The 15,225-nt window shown below is 41.8% G+C and overlaps 1 protein-coding gene across 1 annotated transcript in view; it reads left to right on the forward strand.

The window, feature by feature from the left end:
• Positions 1 to 15,225, forward strand: part of LOC111147113 (serine/threonine-protein kinase Nek5-like) — a 57,066-nt gene that overhangs the window by 18,428 nt on the left and 23,413 nt on the right. The window contains exons 7-15 of the mRNA XM_022503013.1: positions 1,345 to 1,399; positions 3,521 to 3,721; positions 3,801 to 3,882; positions 5,831 to 5,964; positions 8,362 to 8,546; positions 9,456 to 9,522; positions 10,331 to 10,447; positions 11,397 to 11,483; positions 12,954 to 13,046. Coding sequence (XP_022358721.1) covers positions 1,345 to 1,399; positions 3,521 to 3,721; positions 3,801 to 3,882; positions 5,831 to 5,964; positions 8,362 to 8,546; positions 9,456 to 9,522; positions 10,331 to 10,447; positions 11,397 to 11,483; positions 12,954 to 13,046 — 1,021 coding nt within the window. The remainder of the gene's footprint in view (positions 1 to 1,344; positions 1,400 to 3,520; positions 3,722 to 3,800; positions 3,883 to 5,830; positions 5,965 to 8,361; positions 8,547 to 9,455; positions 9,523 to 10,330; positions 10,448 to 11,396; positions 11,484 to 12,953; positions 13,047 to 15,225) is intronic.

Genomic DNA, 15,225 nt, shown 5'->3' on the forward strand with positions numbered 1-15,225 from the left:
ACACCCTGGATCATTTGCATTGTTTTGTACTGCTTTTTACAATACTTGAGTCAACATTTTAATATGCTGACTTGGTGCTTTTGTTAATTGGAAGACCTTAGCAATAATCAGCTGGGTAGCTGCTGCCCCGTGGATCAGGAAACCAGTCCCTGGCTCACCGTAGCCCCCACCACACGTAGGGCATAGGAGACTTGTAGAAGTTTCCACCTAGTGCCAGAGTGGCTGTATTCCCCGCTGGACCACACTGGCTGGTATAGAGGGCGCTCTGGGACAGGGGAGGGTGTGGGCCTAGGGAAGACCCGGTGATTATAAAATTCTGTGTGGTCGTGGGAAGTAGTCTGTGAGTTTCTAGAAACTCTTAGGAAAACACTAGAAAGCAGTTGGAAATTGTTTCCTACCTATTCTGTAATAGCTCTTCATTTCCTCAAGCCTTCAGGATGTCTCCCTCTGCTCCTGCCTACACTCAGAGGAAATGTGGCTAAACAGAGGTGCCGTTTTCCTCACTTTACAGAATCCTTGTTTTCATTGTTTCATTTCTCACTGTATTTTCTTTGGTTTTTTAGATTTAATGATGCCTTTTTTATAAGATAACTCCTTATTACACCAATCACATAAAAGCACTAAATACTGAAGAGCAAGCCTCTGGTCATATGTTACAAGCACAATTTTCAATTTATTGAGTGCCAGATACTATGTTGTCTCTCTCTTTTTTTTTTTTTTAAATAAACATATAATGTATTATTAGCCCCAGGGATACAGGTCTGTGAATCGCGAGGTTTACACACTTCACAGCACTCACCATAGCACATTCTGTCCCCAGTGTCCATAACCCCACCACCCTCTCCCTATCCTCCCTCCCTATTGCCCACCCCACCCCCCAACTGTCAGTTTGTTTTGTGAGATTAAGAGTCTTTTATTGTTTGTCACTATGTTGTCTCTTAATAGAGCTTTGGTTCTGTCAGTGGCTTTAAGAAGAATATACCTTCCTAAATCAACCAAATTTTACCCTTTGAATCAAAACAAATCCATGTTTGAGTCTTGCTAGCTTCCTCCAAATTGTTCAGAATTCCTTACATACACACATTTCCTCCGAGCACATGAAGCTGAGGTAAACACTGAGCCCTCAGATTGTAGCAAAGTTAGTATATCTTTTCTCTGCTAGGATTCTCACAAACTGTGCCTTGTTTCGATGTGACCTCTTACCTTAGTAGGACAAAGAATTGAAAAAGTAAGGATAAAACCTGTAAAATTGTAAGGATACAAAAATATCAGTCACTGTAAGGATAAAGACTTTAATTGAGAATTATGGATATTTCTTGGCATGTGATCTCTTATCTTCCCCAGGGATATTTGGTCTCTTGGCTGTGTCTTATATGAGCTTTGCGCACTCAAGCATCCTGTAAGTATGTTAATCATCAGAGTAATCTTGAATTATTAAAACTATAAAAGTGAAATTAACTTTTGAGAGGGAAAAGGTTAATGTTTGGAGTTATTAGGTTGTTAAAAATCACATGGACAAGCTATTAAGATGAGTGATCAATCCATATATACAGACATGGAAAAATGTGCAACTTGTACAGTAAAAAACCTAAGCTACACAGCATATTTTCCTTAAAAATCAACTGCACGTGAATATATAATCAGCAAAGGGAAAAGGTGCGTGGGGTGAAGTCTGTAGGAAACCAGACACAAGCTTCTAAGACCCTCTCCCAATGGAGTCACACAGGAGTCATGCTACTTTCTCCAGCAACAAGTAGTGACAGCACGTGTGAAAGGTTCGCACCCAGGGAAGCTCCTTAGAGACCCAGTGCTCAGGGTTTTGATGTGGAACTGGTCATGGAGGTACCCTATGCCTGGCAGGTACCACGCTTCCAGACTCCCAGGAAGAAGTGGGTGTTTAGCATCAACCATATTGTTTGCACCATCAGTGTAGGCAAAGAGAGCCACTCTGAACACTGAGGGAGCAGTGGGAACTCTCCAGAAATGTGAGTTCCCAGAAGCCAGCCAAGGGCCAATGTGGTAAGGAGGCCTGTCTTTTTTTTTTTTTCTTCCTTTTCTTTTTTTTTTTTTTTTTAAGATTTTTTTTATTCTTTTGACACAGAGAGAGAGAGATCACAAGTAGGCAGAGAGACAGGCAGAGAGAGGGGGGGAAGCAGGCTCCCCACTGAGCAGAGAGCCAATGCGGGGCTCAATCCCAGGACCCCAAGATCATGACCTGAGCCGAAGGCAGAGGCTTAACCCACTGAGTCACCCAGGCACCCCAGGGGGGCCTTTCTAAGGAAAGCAGTCTTAAACCTGCTGTGTGAACACTTTCTACACAGCTGTTATTATTGTTATTTATTATTACTACTATTATTATTGTCAAAGGTCAGACAGCTAGTAATAGCCTGATTAAACCTGATCTTTATTGTGTCATCGAACGTTATGCTTATGTGTAAACCCATGGCCTCATACAATGGAAGATTCTCTGGTTAACGAAGAATTTTTTTTTTTTAAAGAAAGATCAGAAAGTAGTTTAACTTTTTTAAAAAAGATTTTATTTATTTATTTGACAGGCAGAGCAGCAGGCAGAGAGAGGGGGAAGCAGGCTCCCTGCTGAGCAGAGAGCCCGATGTGAGGCTTGATTCCAGGACCCTGGGATCATGACCGGAGCTGAAGGCAGAGGCTTTAACCCACTGAGCCACCCAGGTGTCCCTGGTTAATGAAGAATTTTTGAGGAAATGTTTTTGCTTTGTTAATTTAGAAAGCAAGGTGTAAACTTTCATATTGTTATGACTTCAACTCTGTAAAGTAAACATTATTTTACTTTTTTCAAAATGTAAGCTCTGTGCCCAATGTGGGGTTTGAACTCACAACCCTGAGATCAAGCGTCACATGCTCTCTGCACTGAGCCAACCAGGCACCCCAGTAAACATTGTTTTAAAAGACTAGAAGGAAATATATCCTTGGCTGACAAAATTATACATATTTGCCCTGTCTGTAGCTTCCTCTTGCTTCCAGTTTTTCATAATGAATAAATATTATTTTGATAAGAAAAAATTAAAACTAAGAAAAGCTTGTTTTATATAACATGGCATCACATTGTGTAACTGCCTATAATATCTACTCATCAAATATTAGTTGATGAAAACCATTTAGGGTGGACCATAGTACTTCTAACTAAAGCCTTATAATGTATTTCGGTTTCGCTTTGTTTTAAGATTCAATGTCCACTTTTTTAATTTATAAAGTCCAGCTTGAGCAAAAGCAAAAGGATTGCTTCCCCAGGGTCCCTCAGCTGGATCAGGGAAGGGTGGTCAGTATGAGCCCCCCCACCCCAGTCCTGGGTGCAGGAATCTGAGGGTGACAGGCACAGACCCCCACCCCCAGTGCAGGGGTGTGTTTCTGCCACAGGCCTGCCTGCGTGGGGGCCCTTCTGTTGAGCACCGGCTGGAAACATTGTTTTGTTCCTTGATATTACTTTACAAACTAGTATTCAACATTTTCTCTGATTTAGTATCACCGTTCCTTGTCCTTTCAGTTTGAGGGTCACAACTTACACCAGTTGGTTCTGAAGATTTGTCAAGCGCATTTTGCCCCGATACCCACAACGTTCTCCCGTGACCTGCAAGCCTTGATATCTCAACTCTTTGAAGTATCTCCCCGAGATCGGCCGTCTATTAATTCCATTTTGAAAAGGCCCTTTTTAGAGAACCTTATTGCCAAATACTTGACTCCCGAGGTGAGCTTGGAGATGATTCCGTGTGGATTTTGGCAGAGATTTTGGTTAGCAGGTCCTTGACACATGTGTTCCATCTTAGGTCATTCGGGAGGACTTTAGCCACAGCCTCACACATAAAGCAAGACGGTTGGCTTCTCAACCTGCACGGAAGGAGGTCCAAGGTAAGAACGATTTGACCACCTGATCAAAAATCATTTCTTACGTGTGTCACACACGGTGAGTTTTAATATATGGCTGACAACATTAGCAGGGAAATTCCACTAAATACACTGAACATGGACATTTAAAATATATGTGCAATGTTGGGGTGCCTGGGTGGCTCAGTCGGTTAAGCATCCAACTTTTGATCTCAGCTCAGGTCTTGATCCCAGTCATGAGTTCAAGCCCAGCCTTGGGCTCCACACTGGGTGTAGAGCCTGCTTTAAAAAAGAAAAATTATATATATGTATACACACACACACACACACACACACACACACACACATTTTTCTTATATATATATATGACAGTTTTTTTCATATATCTATTTTTTCCTATATATTTTTCTTATATATATTTTTCATATTTAAATAAGTATATGTAGTATTCACTAAGTATATATATATTCAGTAAATATATTGAATACTATTGAATACTATTCAGTAATACTGAATACTATTCAATAAATATATATAGTATTTCAATAAGTCTAGCTGAGAGAGTATTTCATATATATATACATATATATATATGAAAAATCATCCTTTCGAATGGTGACTAGTGTGTCTGCCTGTATATCTAGTTCACATCTGCTCTGAATGACTCCTATCCTCTCTTCCATTAGTCAGGAAACTTCAGGAAGCAGTGGATTTACTAATGAAGATACTTGACAAGGTAGAATCCTAACTTAACTTTTGTGTAGGGAAGAGACAGAGAGTTGGAGAAGGTTCACAGACAGACCCGGGATGATGAGATGAAGCTAATTTTTTACAGGGAGGAGGGACTGGTGGTTCAGAGTTCTCCTGCAAAGGCCTCATGGAGCTGCAGTTAGTATCTCGGACCTAATCGGTGACTGTGATCACTATTTTAGGGCCCCTGAGCGAAGCAGGGGATACTTTAATGATCAATAGAGAAGCAGTTTTAGTGGCGTGTTCAGGATCAGCTGATGACATGCCCCATGCATGTGTGTGCATGTGAGAGACACAGTAAAGAAGACAAATTACTAATTCCACTGATATTGTGAAATAAGTGCAGCGTGGACTTAGTCATAAGCCAATATCTGAACTGAAAGGATGAGGAGGAGTAGAACATCTCTCCAGGAAGGCAGTGACAGGGAAATCTATCTACTGTCATAGAGACACTAGGCTTGAGGTAAGTCGTCAAGGGAAGAAGAGCGACTGAGTCCCTCTGCCATGTGTGATTTGGTTTGCTGTTGTTATACATGGGTTTAGATTGAGAATGTTTCAAAGTAGGTAAGTAGAGGGTGAGAGAAGGCACACTGTCCACATTTCTAACAGAGGAAGAAAAGGAAAACAGGAACAAAGCCTGATGGTGGCAAACACAGAGATGTACTTCATGGGGGCACCTGCATGGCGCAGTCAGTGAAGCATCCAGCTCTTGATTTTGGCTCAGGTCATGATCTCAGAGTCCTGAGATCAAGGCCTGGGTGGGGCTTGGCACTCAGCAGGGAGTCTACTTAAGATTCTCTCTCTCTCCCTCTCAAAAAAAAAAAAAAAAAATCCTGCTCACACATTTCACACAAGAGTGTGGTGTGAGCGACATGGCCGGTAGCCCAAGCAATGATGACTACATGTAATTACTTATGCCATTATCCAATGCATCCTTTTTCTGTAAATGTTAGCGTTAACCCCTAATTTTTTGAAAGCGCTGTTAAATATACTAGAAATATGTGAGGGAACCCTGGATAAAATGGTTTTCTCCATTAAAAGACAATGCAGACTAGTTTTCCATATGGACTTCTCTCATTGGGTCTAAACATCTCATGCTAAAGCGACCTTCCTGGGTCATGAAAGGTCCCTTATATTCACACTCTCATGAGCACTGATGTTAAGATGTTGCCATTTTAAAGAAACTGAAGTTGGTTTGTTTTTTTTTTTTTGGTTCAATAAGATTCTATGATACAGAAAGCAAGATTCCAGGGAAAGTGTCTACCAAGATCAAGGCTATCAGAGCCATTTAAAAGGAAGGAGATATTGTATAGAAATGAAAAGAGACCCCCAGCTGGAGCTCAGAAGCCTGTATCTGTAAGTTGTACTAACCCCTTCCTCTGGTTTGTTAGCAGGTGTCATGTCCTACAGACTTACATGCACATGTTCCTAGGATACAAGTCCATTGCTTTGGAGAACACTTGTTTTGTCCTTATGATCAAAATCATTGTGCACTGAGCATTAAAGGGGTACTCCATTGGATAACTCCTAGTTGTATTTCCTTGGAAGTATCCTATGTTCTAGTTTTAGTTTTCCTACAACTCAAAACCTTTTGATTTCTTTAAAGAAATAAGGTTTTTCTAAATAGAATAAGTGAGTCACATTGCAGCAGAAAACGGGCTGCATTTCATTCCCTTAATTCTAACGTGTTATATATAATTGAGAAATTTTTAGTATATAGTCAGGGTGATTTTTTTCCTAGAGATTCTCTAGGCTTAGTTATCTGAATCCACGTCAACAGATCATAGAACCTCTTAGTTCATGCTAGAGGGATGCTTCTGGTATATAAATGATAAAATGGCTATTGTCTCTTCATTGAATTGTATTTTTAAAGAAGGTTATGAATGTATGATTAGAGGGCTATTTGGAGGTATGTTAACTAAGTGTTTACTTGCTACATAGACATTTTAGAAAATGTGGAGGTGTATAGACAGATTTTGAAACTATGAGTTAAATTATTGCTCTTTGTTTGATAGACTGTGGTTTCACTTACATTAAAGAAATGTGAAAGTCAGAGAACCTGGCTGGCTCAATTGGAAGAGCATGGGAGTCTTGATCTCAGGGTTGTGAGTTCGAGCCCCAGGTTGGGTCTAAAGATTACTATAAAAATAAATAAATAAGTAAACTTAAAAAAACTTAAAAGTATGTTGTGATTTAGAATAGTCTGTAGCAGACTGGTAGGAGAGAAAAGAACACCTAAAAGATTCCAGGATGGATTAAGTTACAAGAATAAGTCTGATGTTCTCATTACCACTTGGGATTTTAAGGAAAATCCTAAAGGAGCTGTTAATTTCCTTCCAATACTTTTCTCTATTTCTAGCCATTTTCAACAATTAGTTAATAGTACCTTGTTTGGGGTTGTATATATGTAAAATTGCGAAACTAAGAAAGATACATCACACTTTAAAATATTTTAAAAAATAAATATATAATTTTTGTCTAGATTAAGAGATCAAATTTTATACATTTACTTTAATGTTTAAAGAAAACTATATGAAGTTGCCCATTTAAAAAAAAAAGATTTTATTTATTTATTTATTTATTTATTTATTTAGAGAGCACGAGCAGAAGGCGGGGAGAAGGGAGGATAGAGTGGACTCCCTGTTAAGCACAGGGATCAGATCTCAGAACTTGATGTTCTTGATCTCAGAACCCTGAGATCATGACCTGAACTTAAACCAATCTGAGTCAAATGTTTAACCGACGGAGCCACCCAGGTGCCCTGAAGGTGACATTTTTTTAACTTAAAAATGATCCAATATCTACAATTCCATAGGGTTCCTCTAACATATGTAGGAACCACACAGCATTAAAAAGAACAGAGAACATAGTGTGTTACTTCTTCACAGTGAGGAAACCTCAGGTTAAACCGTTTGGTTATTTATATTTCCAGCCACCAGTTCTAGGCCTTTCCAGTGGTTTGAACTTCTTTTTTTCTTTTGTTATGTAGGCAGTTGTTCTGGCTGTTGTTGAATTGGCCCTAGTTTGCTAGTTAGCAAACAGGCTCTTGGCTGGTTTTCATCTGTTAAGTTGGTCTGGTTCTTATCTCATAACTCAGTGGCCTCACTTAACTCTGAGACAATTGTTTGTTTCTGATTCTCCTCCTGTCATTCTGTTCTGGTTGGGAAGGGTGATGAGGTGTAGCTTGGGGCCATAGCTAATATGCCATCATAGCTGTTAGATGACTTTCCGTGTGTTTACTTGGGAAGAATGACTGAATGAATCAGCATCGTCTTTCCTTCAAGTCATGATGACATCTCGTATTTAGTTCATCAGCACCTAAAAATGTTACGAATCCCCAAATTTGTGACTTGTGCAATAACATTTATTCTCCCATAAAGTACAGCAAGATGTAAAGAAGTTTACAAAAATAGAAAATAATAATGCTGAGTTTAGTTTCAGAACTTGGGTTGAGTATGCACACTTCCTGGCTAAGCATTTTTGGTAGACCAACCATGAAGTATGCAGGATTCCTCTTCACACCGTAGTAAAATTGTAAACTACTATGCTGCAGTAGGACTTGCACTTCTAAAATATTTTCCAGTTCTAGGATTTGGGGATTCTAAGATTATTTACTTTGAAAAATGAGTCTAGAGCAAAAATGACAAAAACACACAGTGCCTTGTTTTAGCTGTGGTCACTATCACACTGTTAGTTATTATGGATTTTAATTTTGTGTCTTCAAAATCTCTCCTCTTCTTTTTGATCCTTCAGATAAAAATGGTAGAAAGGCCCAAATTTGCTGCAATGCGTGGACATTATGACTATTATTATGCCCAACTTGATGTGTTGAGGAAGAGAGTGCACAAACCAATTTACCACTGTGTTCCTCAAAAAGATTCTGGAGTTGAGGAGAATTATAATCAGGAAGAAAGCCATAGTCCGTCACCAGGTCAATGGTAATGTTAGAGTCTAACTTGAACTTTGGTCCTCTGAAAATATTTTGATATATCAACATTTATTCCAAAGCCCTCCCAATTCTCCTAAAACAAATAATCCAAGAAGAACTTCCAACTCTTCATCTTGAATACCAATTCACAGTTCCCTTGACACTGTGTCATCTCAAATCTGATGTAGCTTATCTTCTTATTCATGGAGCCATTGAACCGTGAGCAGAAATTCATACTCCTGAATTTTTCCTGGTTTTTTTTCTTCCTTCTAGTAAGTTCCACCATCTGGGAGGAAGAAAATAGTGGTATATATATCATTTTCCAAAGAAATTATTAATATTAATCCATAATAATTGAATTGCAATCAAGTTATTTAAGACATATTGAAATGTGAAATATCTTTCATTCAGTATCTATTTTCTTAGGATTTTGCATTTGTGTACCAGTGTGAGGACCAGAGGTAAAGGAATGGGTGCCATCTTGCTCTCAAGGAGCTCAGAGCACAGTTTATAAAATGGACAAGCAACTGGGGTGGCGAGGCCATTGATCAGATACCTGCCCGAAGTGTGAGAAGAACCTGGCATAGGTTTTTCTTTTTCCCTCCAACACATTGTAGACCATCCTGTCTACAGAATGGACTGATCCTGTCCTGAAGGAAAAATCACCGCATCAGAATATTTTTCTGTTTGATCCTCTCCTGTATCCCCAATTGGTACAGTTCTCTTTGCTTCCTTTCTTTCTGATTCCTAAGTACGCATTCTGTAACTGTGAACTACTTCTTGAATTTGGAATTTTCAAGCCACCGGTGAACTGTGAATCTCATTAATAAATTTCACAAATAAATAAAATCCACTTCTCAAATTAGTGCCTATGACTAGTAAAAATTCCTACTCCAGCTGAACATTTTTATTTTCTAAGGCCTGCGGAATACCTTCAGAGGAAATGTGAAGCCCAACAATATAAGCTGAAAGTGGAAAAGCAGTTGGTAAGTAAAATTCCACTTCCGAGGGGCAATCAGGAATTTCCTGCTCACAAATACTCATGGGTCCTTCCTTAAGTCAAAGTGCATTCCACATAGAGGGTCAAGACCACCCTCCACCTTCTCCAGTTTTTAATAGCTAAATAGGAGTAATGGAAATGTGCTTGAATCAGGGTGTTGGAAGCCTGGTTTCTTCCCGGGCTCTATCACTTGCTGTGTGACGTTGGGCAGGTCATACGACCTCTCTGAACCTCAGTTTGCTTTTTATAAATGACAGTTTGGAAGTAGATGAGCTTCTGAGGGTCCCCTTCAGTGTTAAAATTCCTTAATTCTATTTTAGTAGAATTTCATACATTTCTTAAAGGTGACTATTGTATTTTATTTGAAATGAAATTTACCCTTTAAGTGTAGTGTCAGAGTTCTGGGGCTGAAGGAGGCCAGATGTGCATCCTATTTCTCTTTCTCTGGTTTTGGACTGCTCAAAAGCTCTAGTTCTATTCCCCTACTTAACCTGATGCCCTAGGGCAGCTCAACTTTTATAGAACTTCAATTTCACAAATTATAGTTCAGTAGTTCAGAAAATGAATAGAGGTGTCTCACATGGTAAACATGATAAACAACACAAAGGGTTTTACTAATGTTCTTTGCTTTTTAAACATGTCATACTGAAATTAAGAAAATTCTACTGCCCGCTCCCCAACAGTGAATCTGATTCACGATACAATTCTTATTTAAAGGAAAGGATCCAAGGTGAAGCGAGAAAGCATTTCTAAAAGGCCAGTATGCTTTATAAATCATTTCGTTCCATTGACAGGGTCTCCGTCCATCTTCTCCTGAACCGAATCACCACCGAAGACAAAAGCGAAGAAATGATGGAGAAGAGCCTCGATTCCAGGAGCTGCAGATCAGGAGAAACGAAGTGAAGGAACAGGTTAGAAACAGTCTGATTCCAGGTCTGCTAGGGACCCTGCACCGTTGTCTCTCACGCTGCGTGGGATATTACTCGTAGCGCTATGCCTGAGGGAGGGCCCTCTTGCACAGTCCTCGGACACACTCGTGGGAAGCTCCTTCCTGGGAGTTTCTGGGGATACAGAGATGTGGAGTTCACTTCCTCAGAGAACGCAGCAGAGCGAGGGTCATAAAGCTTTTGGCCTCGGGTTGTTAAAGTAACTGTCCACCATCACTGTCTTTGAAATTTGTATTCGTGTCCGAGGGTCGCCTTAAGAAAATTTAACAAACCAGGTGGTTTAAAACACCACAGAAAAAAAACACAGAAATGTATTGTCTCCCAGTTCTGGGGGCCAGAAGTCCAAAATGAAGGCATCAGCAGAGCCCTGTTCCCTCTGAAACCCGGAGGGGAATCATTTGCTTCTTGCCAATCTTTGACAATCCTTGGCTTGCAGCTGTGTGACTCCGCTTGCTGTCATCCCATGGCTGTCTTCCTCTAGGGACACCCGTGGTGTTGGATTAGGGTCCCATTTGACTCCAGTGTGACCACATCTTAGCTCAACTAGCTGCATTTGCAATGATAGTGTCTCCAAATAAGGTCATGTTCCGAGGTACCAGGGGTTAGGATTCCAGCATATCTTTTTTAAGGGGGGCACCAAGTTCAACCCGTGAAAGTGGAATATATAAAGGAATTGTATGTCATGGAAACATTTTGGGTTTTATATAAAAGTGAGATCACCGAAAGCCCCTGTCACTCCCAGGGAGGGAAGGACCGCAGCTGAAATGTAAGGCAGGTTATCATCTTTAGGGACACTGGGTTTTCTAATTCTTACTGTTGATCACACAGTCTTTAAATTCATAGGCTGTGTAGAGATTACTCAGCTCAGTTGTTCACCAGCATTTAAAATTTTTGGACTGGGATTATCTTCCAGGAATATTGGAAGCAGTTAGAGGAAATACGCCAACAGTACCACAACGACATGAAGGAAATTAGAAAGAAGATGGGGAGTGAACTGGAGGTGAATACATTTTTCTCCTAAAGGAAACTTGATTCTACTGACTGAGAGCTAACTAAACTTGTAATAGGAAAGCTAACATTTAATTGAAGTTTTTATCATGGCTTACTTGAGACTACCCACACTGGTGAGGACATCTGAGACTCTCATTTGGGAATGAGTATTATTAAAAATATTCATTGTCTCCCTTGTGAATCAGTCAGTGCTCACTGACAGAGCAGTTGCTTTACGCCAGAACCAGATTAGAGGCAGAGAGTAAGTCTGTGCCCATAAGGGAGGGGACAGGATGAACATTTACTGAATTCAGCTATATTGGAGAAGCCTCATATGCAGGGGTAAGGTTCAAAAGTCTGGATAATGCCACATTTGAGTGCAGTCGACTTGACTGATTCTTGAAAATTCTTTAAAGTCACCACATTGGAAACTCATTCTTCCATCTCTCAGATCACCGCTTTTCCAGTAGAGCTCCAGACGAGATAGCTGGCCTGTGTCTGTAGACCATGTTGCGTGAAAAACGCACGAATGTTTGACCATAGAAGCACCATCCTGGAACGCTCCTCCTATGAGAGGCCAGTGGTTCCGAGGCCTGCCGAGGACACGGATGGCCCCCAGCTCACATGCATGCTGTGGAATTGCCCACACCGCTGGACTTGATTTCTTTCTCCTTCTCCCCCACCCCTGAGGGCACATAGATGAATGAATATGGGTGAGGGGAGCGTAGGGAACAATTCAACTGTACGTACTTGGGCTTTGAAGCAGAGTCTTCACACACATTATCTCCTTTTACTCCCCGTGATAGGGAAGGTTAATAACTCATCCAGAGCCACTTTGATATTATGAGGTGGAGTAAATGCCTGATTCTGAAAACTCTACTTTTCTAACATACTCACTTCTACTCACAAAGAGTTGGAAAGACATGACACACACGTATGAGCGATGATTGAGTGAGAGTGAATATAATTAAGCTCTGTACGTGCCCAGGAGTAAGGATGAGCCAGAAGAGTGTTTTCATGGTCTAATCTGGCCTGAGAAGAGGAGCGGAATTTGGGGAGGCAGAGCTGAGGGGGAAGGCATTCTGCAGGAACCACGCAGAGGTCCACATGGGACTGGAGGCACTGGAGGGGGAAAGTTGGAGATGGTTCTCTCCAGAGCACAGGTTGGTTAATGGTGAGGAGCCTCAGCCTTCTTTTTAAGGCACATCTGTGATGGGAAACCCGAGTCCAGGAAGGATGGATAGCAGACTTTTCTAGAGAGAACAGGAAAGATGGATGTGGGGGATTGCCGAGGGCAGCCACAGGGGAAAGGACCCGGAAGGAGGGTGCTGTTCCAGCCACTTTCAATGATGGTGCCTGGGCAGTGGGAGGAGAGCATTTCCTCACTAGATGCCACTCAAAACTGGCCACGGTCCACAATGTGGACTTCAGAACCCAAAAAGAATTAATCCAATTGACTGTGTATATTTTGTACTTTTAGGAGGACTCAAAAATAAGTCATAAAACCTATTTAGTGAAGAAAAGCGACCTGCCCATCCACCAAGAGGCACCTGAGGAAGGAGCTTGTATGCAGGTGATGGTTATAATGAGGGGATAATGCGTTTCCCAGTGAGCTGCCTCTGGCCCAGAGGTTCTCAGCCCTCACTGTGCAGGGGAGCTGTGGGCGAGAAGGTTCTTAAAAGTTCAGATGCCTGGGCTCCAGCCCAGATGGTCTGGGGGTGGGGCCCTGGCACCCTGTTTGCAGCAGCTGGCTAGGCGATTCGGGGTGTAGCCAAGTTTGAAACCTGCTCTCGGGCGTGTATGAGAGCTCAGCATTCTGGATAGTGTTCAAGTCAGGGTCAGACACATTGGTCAGAAGTCTGATGGTTAACGTCTTTCCACTTCAACCTTGTGTTTTTGATAGGAGGAGAGAATTGGGCAGAGATGAACTATCCCATGGCTCTCCAGAAGCTTTTTGGTTTTTCCCTTCTGGGAGGTCTTTCACCTTTATCTTCAAGGTGCCACAAAGGCTTGGTGAAGGGCAGATGAGGAGGACCCACGTTGATTGATGACCAAAAGTGTCTTGCCTTGTGAAAAACCTTGGGACCTCCCATGATGTGATGCTGGGGAGCTCACAGTGGACTGAGTAGGGAGGATGGGGTTCAGGAGTCTAAGATGGTTGTATTTTAAGGAAAGTAGAGAAATAGGACACTTCTTCTACAATTGAGACAACCAGACTACACAATCCAGACAGCCAACCTCAAAAAGAAAGTAAGATACAAAATCACAGTCCTCTTTCATAGTTCAGGATCTTGCAAGGCAGAAAAATAGCCTTCCCAGGCTTGTGGGGCAAACGGGTAATAGTGAGTCAAGGCAACACATCTTGTATGTGAAGTACCTACCGACGAGGCAGCGATTACTTCTCAAGGAGAGATGATGGAGACCTTCTGTAAAATAGTGGCGAGAAGACAGCATTAAAACACACGCACGCGCACACACACACACACACCAAGGAGACTCATGCTTCTGGCTGGAGAGGGGTCATACCATTTACTAAAGACTGGGAAGAGTGGGGAGCAAGCTTGCTGTGGGGGGCAGTCAAGAGTTCCACTTCGGACATCAGTTGAGTGAGAGAAAGTCTGAGGGCTTCAAGGCCTATTCAGGGTGCCGATTTCACTGCCCCCCAGCTCAGAACACGCTTTCCCCAGACCTTCATATACGCACGGTACAACAGCATCCCAGGGGTCACGCCGAATACCGAGATAGGCTTTTCCCGCGTTACTCTCAACCTGTGCTCATCTTCTATGCTATTACCCTATTTTATTTCCTTTTATCACCTAGTACTTTCTGAAGTTATGTTGTTAATTTACCTCATGGATTACCCATTTTATTCCAATAAAATGTAAGTTCCATGTCATCAGGGACCTTTGGTCACCTTTGCTGCACTAATGCCCTGTGGAGGACAGTGTCTGGCCCATGGTGGGTGCTCATTGTGGGTTTGTGGAATGAATGTCAGAATAAAGATGTTGCTAAGTATGTGGCTGAGTATGTGAGCCTGCAGCTTGTGGCGGGGGCAGGGGGGGTTTGCGGCAAAGAGCAAACCCGGAGACAACTATTTCAGAGTCCTCGCATAAAGGTGGGGCTTCTCTCCACAGGAATGGCTGAGATGGTGCACTGAGGAAGAGAAGGGCAAAGGGCCCAGGACGGGACCCTGAGAAAGCTCAGAACTTATAGCTCCTTTGACATTCTTGTCATCCACCCGCAGTCTTCTCTTCTTTGAAATTGCCTGTCAATTTTTAGAGCCTTCACCTTCCTTTTTACTATTATGAGCTGTGCACTTTTCTTGTTTTCCTGATCACCATCATAAACCTCTTAAGGAAGGGCTCCTGTAGACAAAATTACATTCTTAAATACATAAAATCTTTTTTAAAGTGGTCAGGGGGATGCCAGAGTGGCTCAGTCGGTGAAGTGTCAGCCTTCAGCTCAGGTAATGGTCTCCTGGTCTTGGGACAGAGCCCCGCATCGGGCTCCCTGCTCAGTGGGGAGGCTGCTCTTCCCTTTGCCCCATCTGCCTCCCTCTCTCTCTCAACTAAATACGTAAAATCTTCAAAGCGTCCTTGAATTAGCTTAGATTGTACTGGACCAGAGTGACAAGCACTGTCACATTATGGAGTTTTCCCCATTGCAATGCCCCTGTTCAGTGTATTAATATTTCAAGTTAATGGGTGCTGTGTCCAAGTTTTTAGTGAATTATTATTAACTTTCCTTTACAA

This window comes from Enhydra lutris, unplaced genomic scaffold, assembly GCF_002288905.1.
Source record: "Enhydra lutris kenyoni isolate GAN:26980312 unplaced genomic scaffold, ASM228890v2 scaffoldscaffold15, whole genome shotgun sequence".
Taxonomy (NCBI): Eukaryota; Metazoa; Chordata; class Mammalia; order Carnivora; family Mustelidae; genus Enhydra; species Enhydra lutris.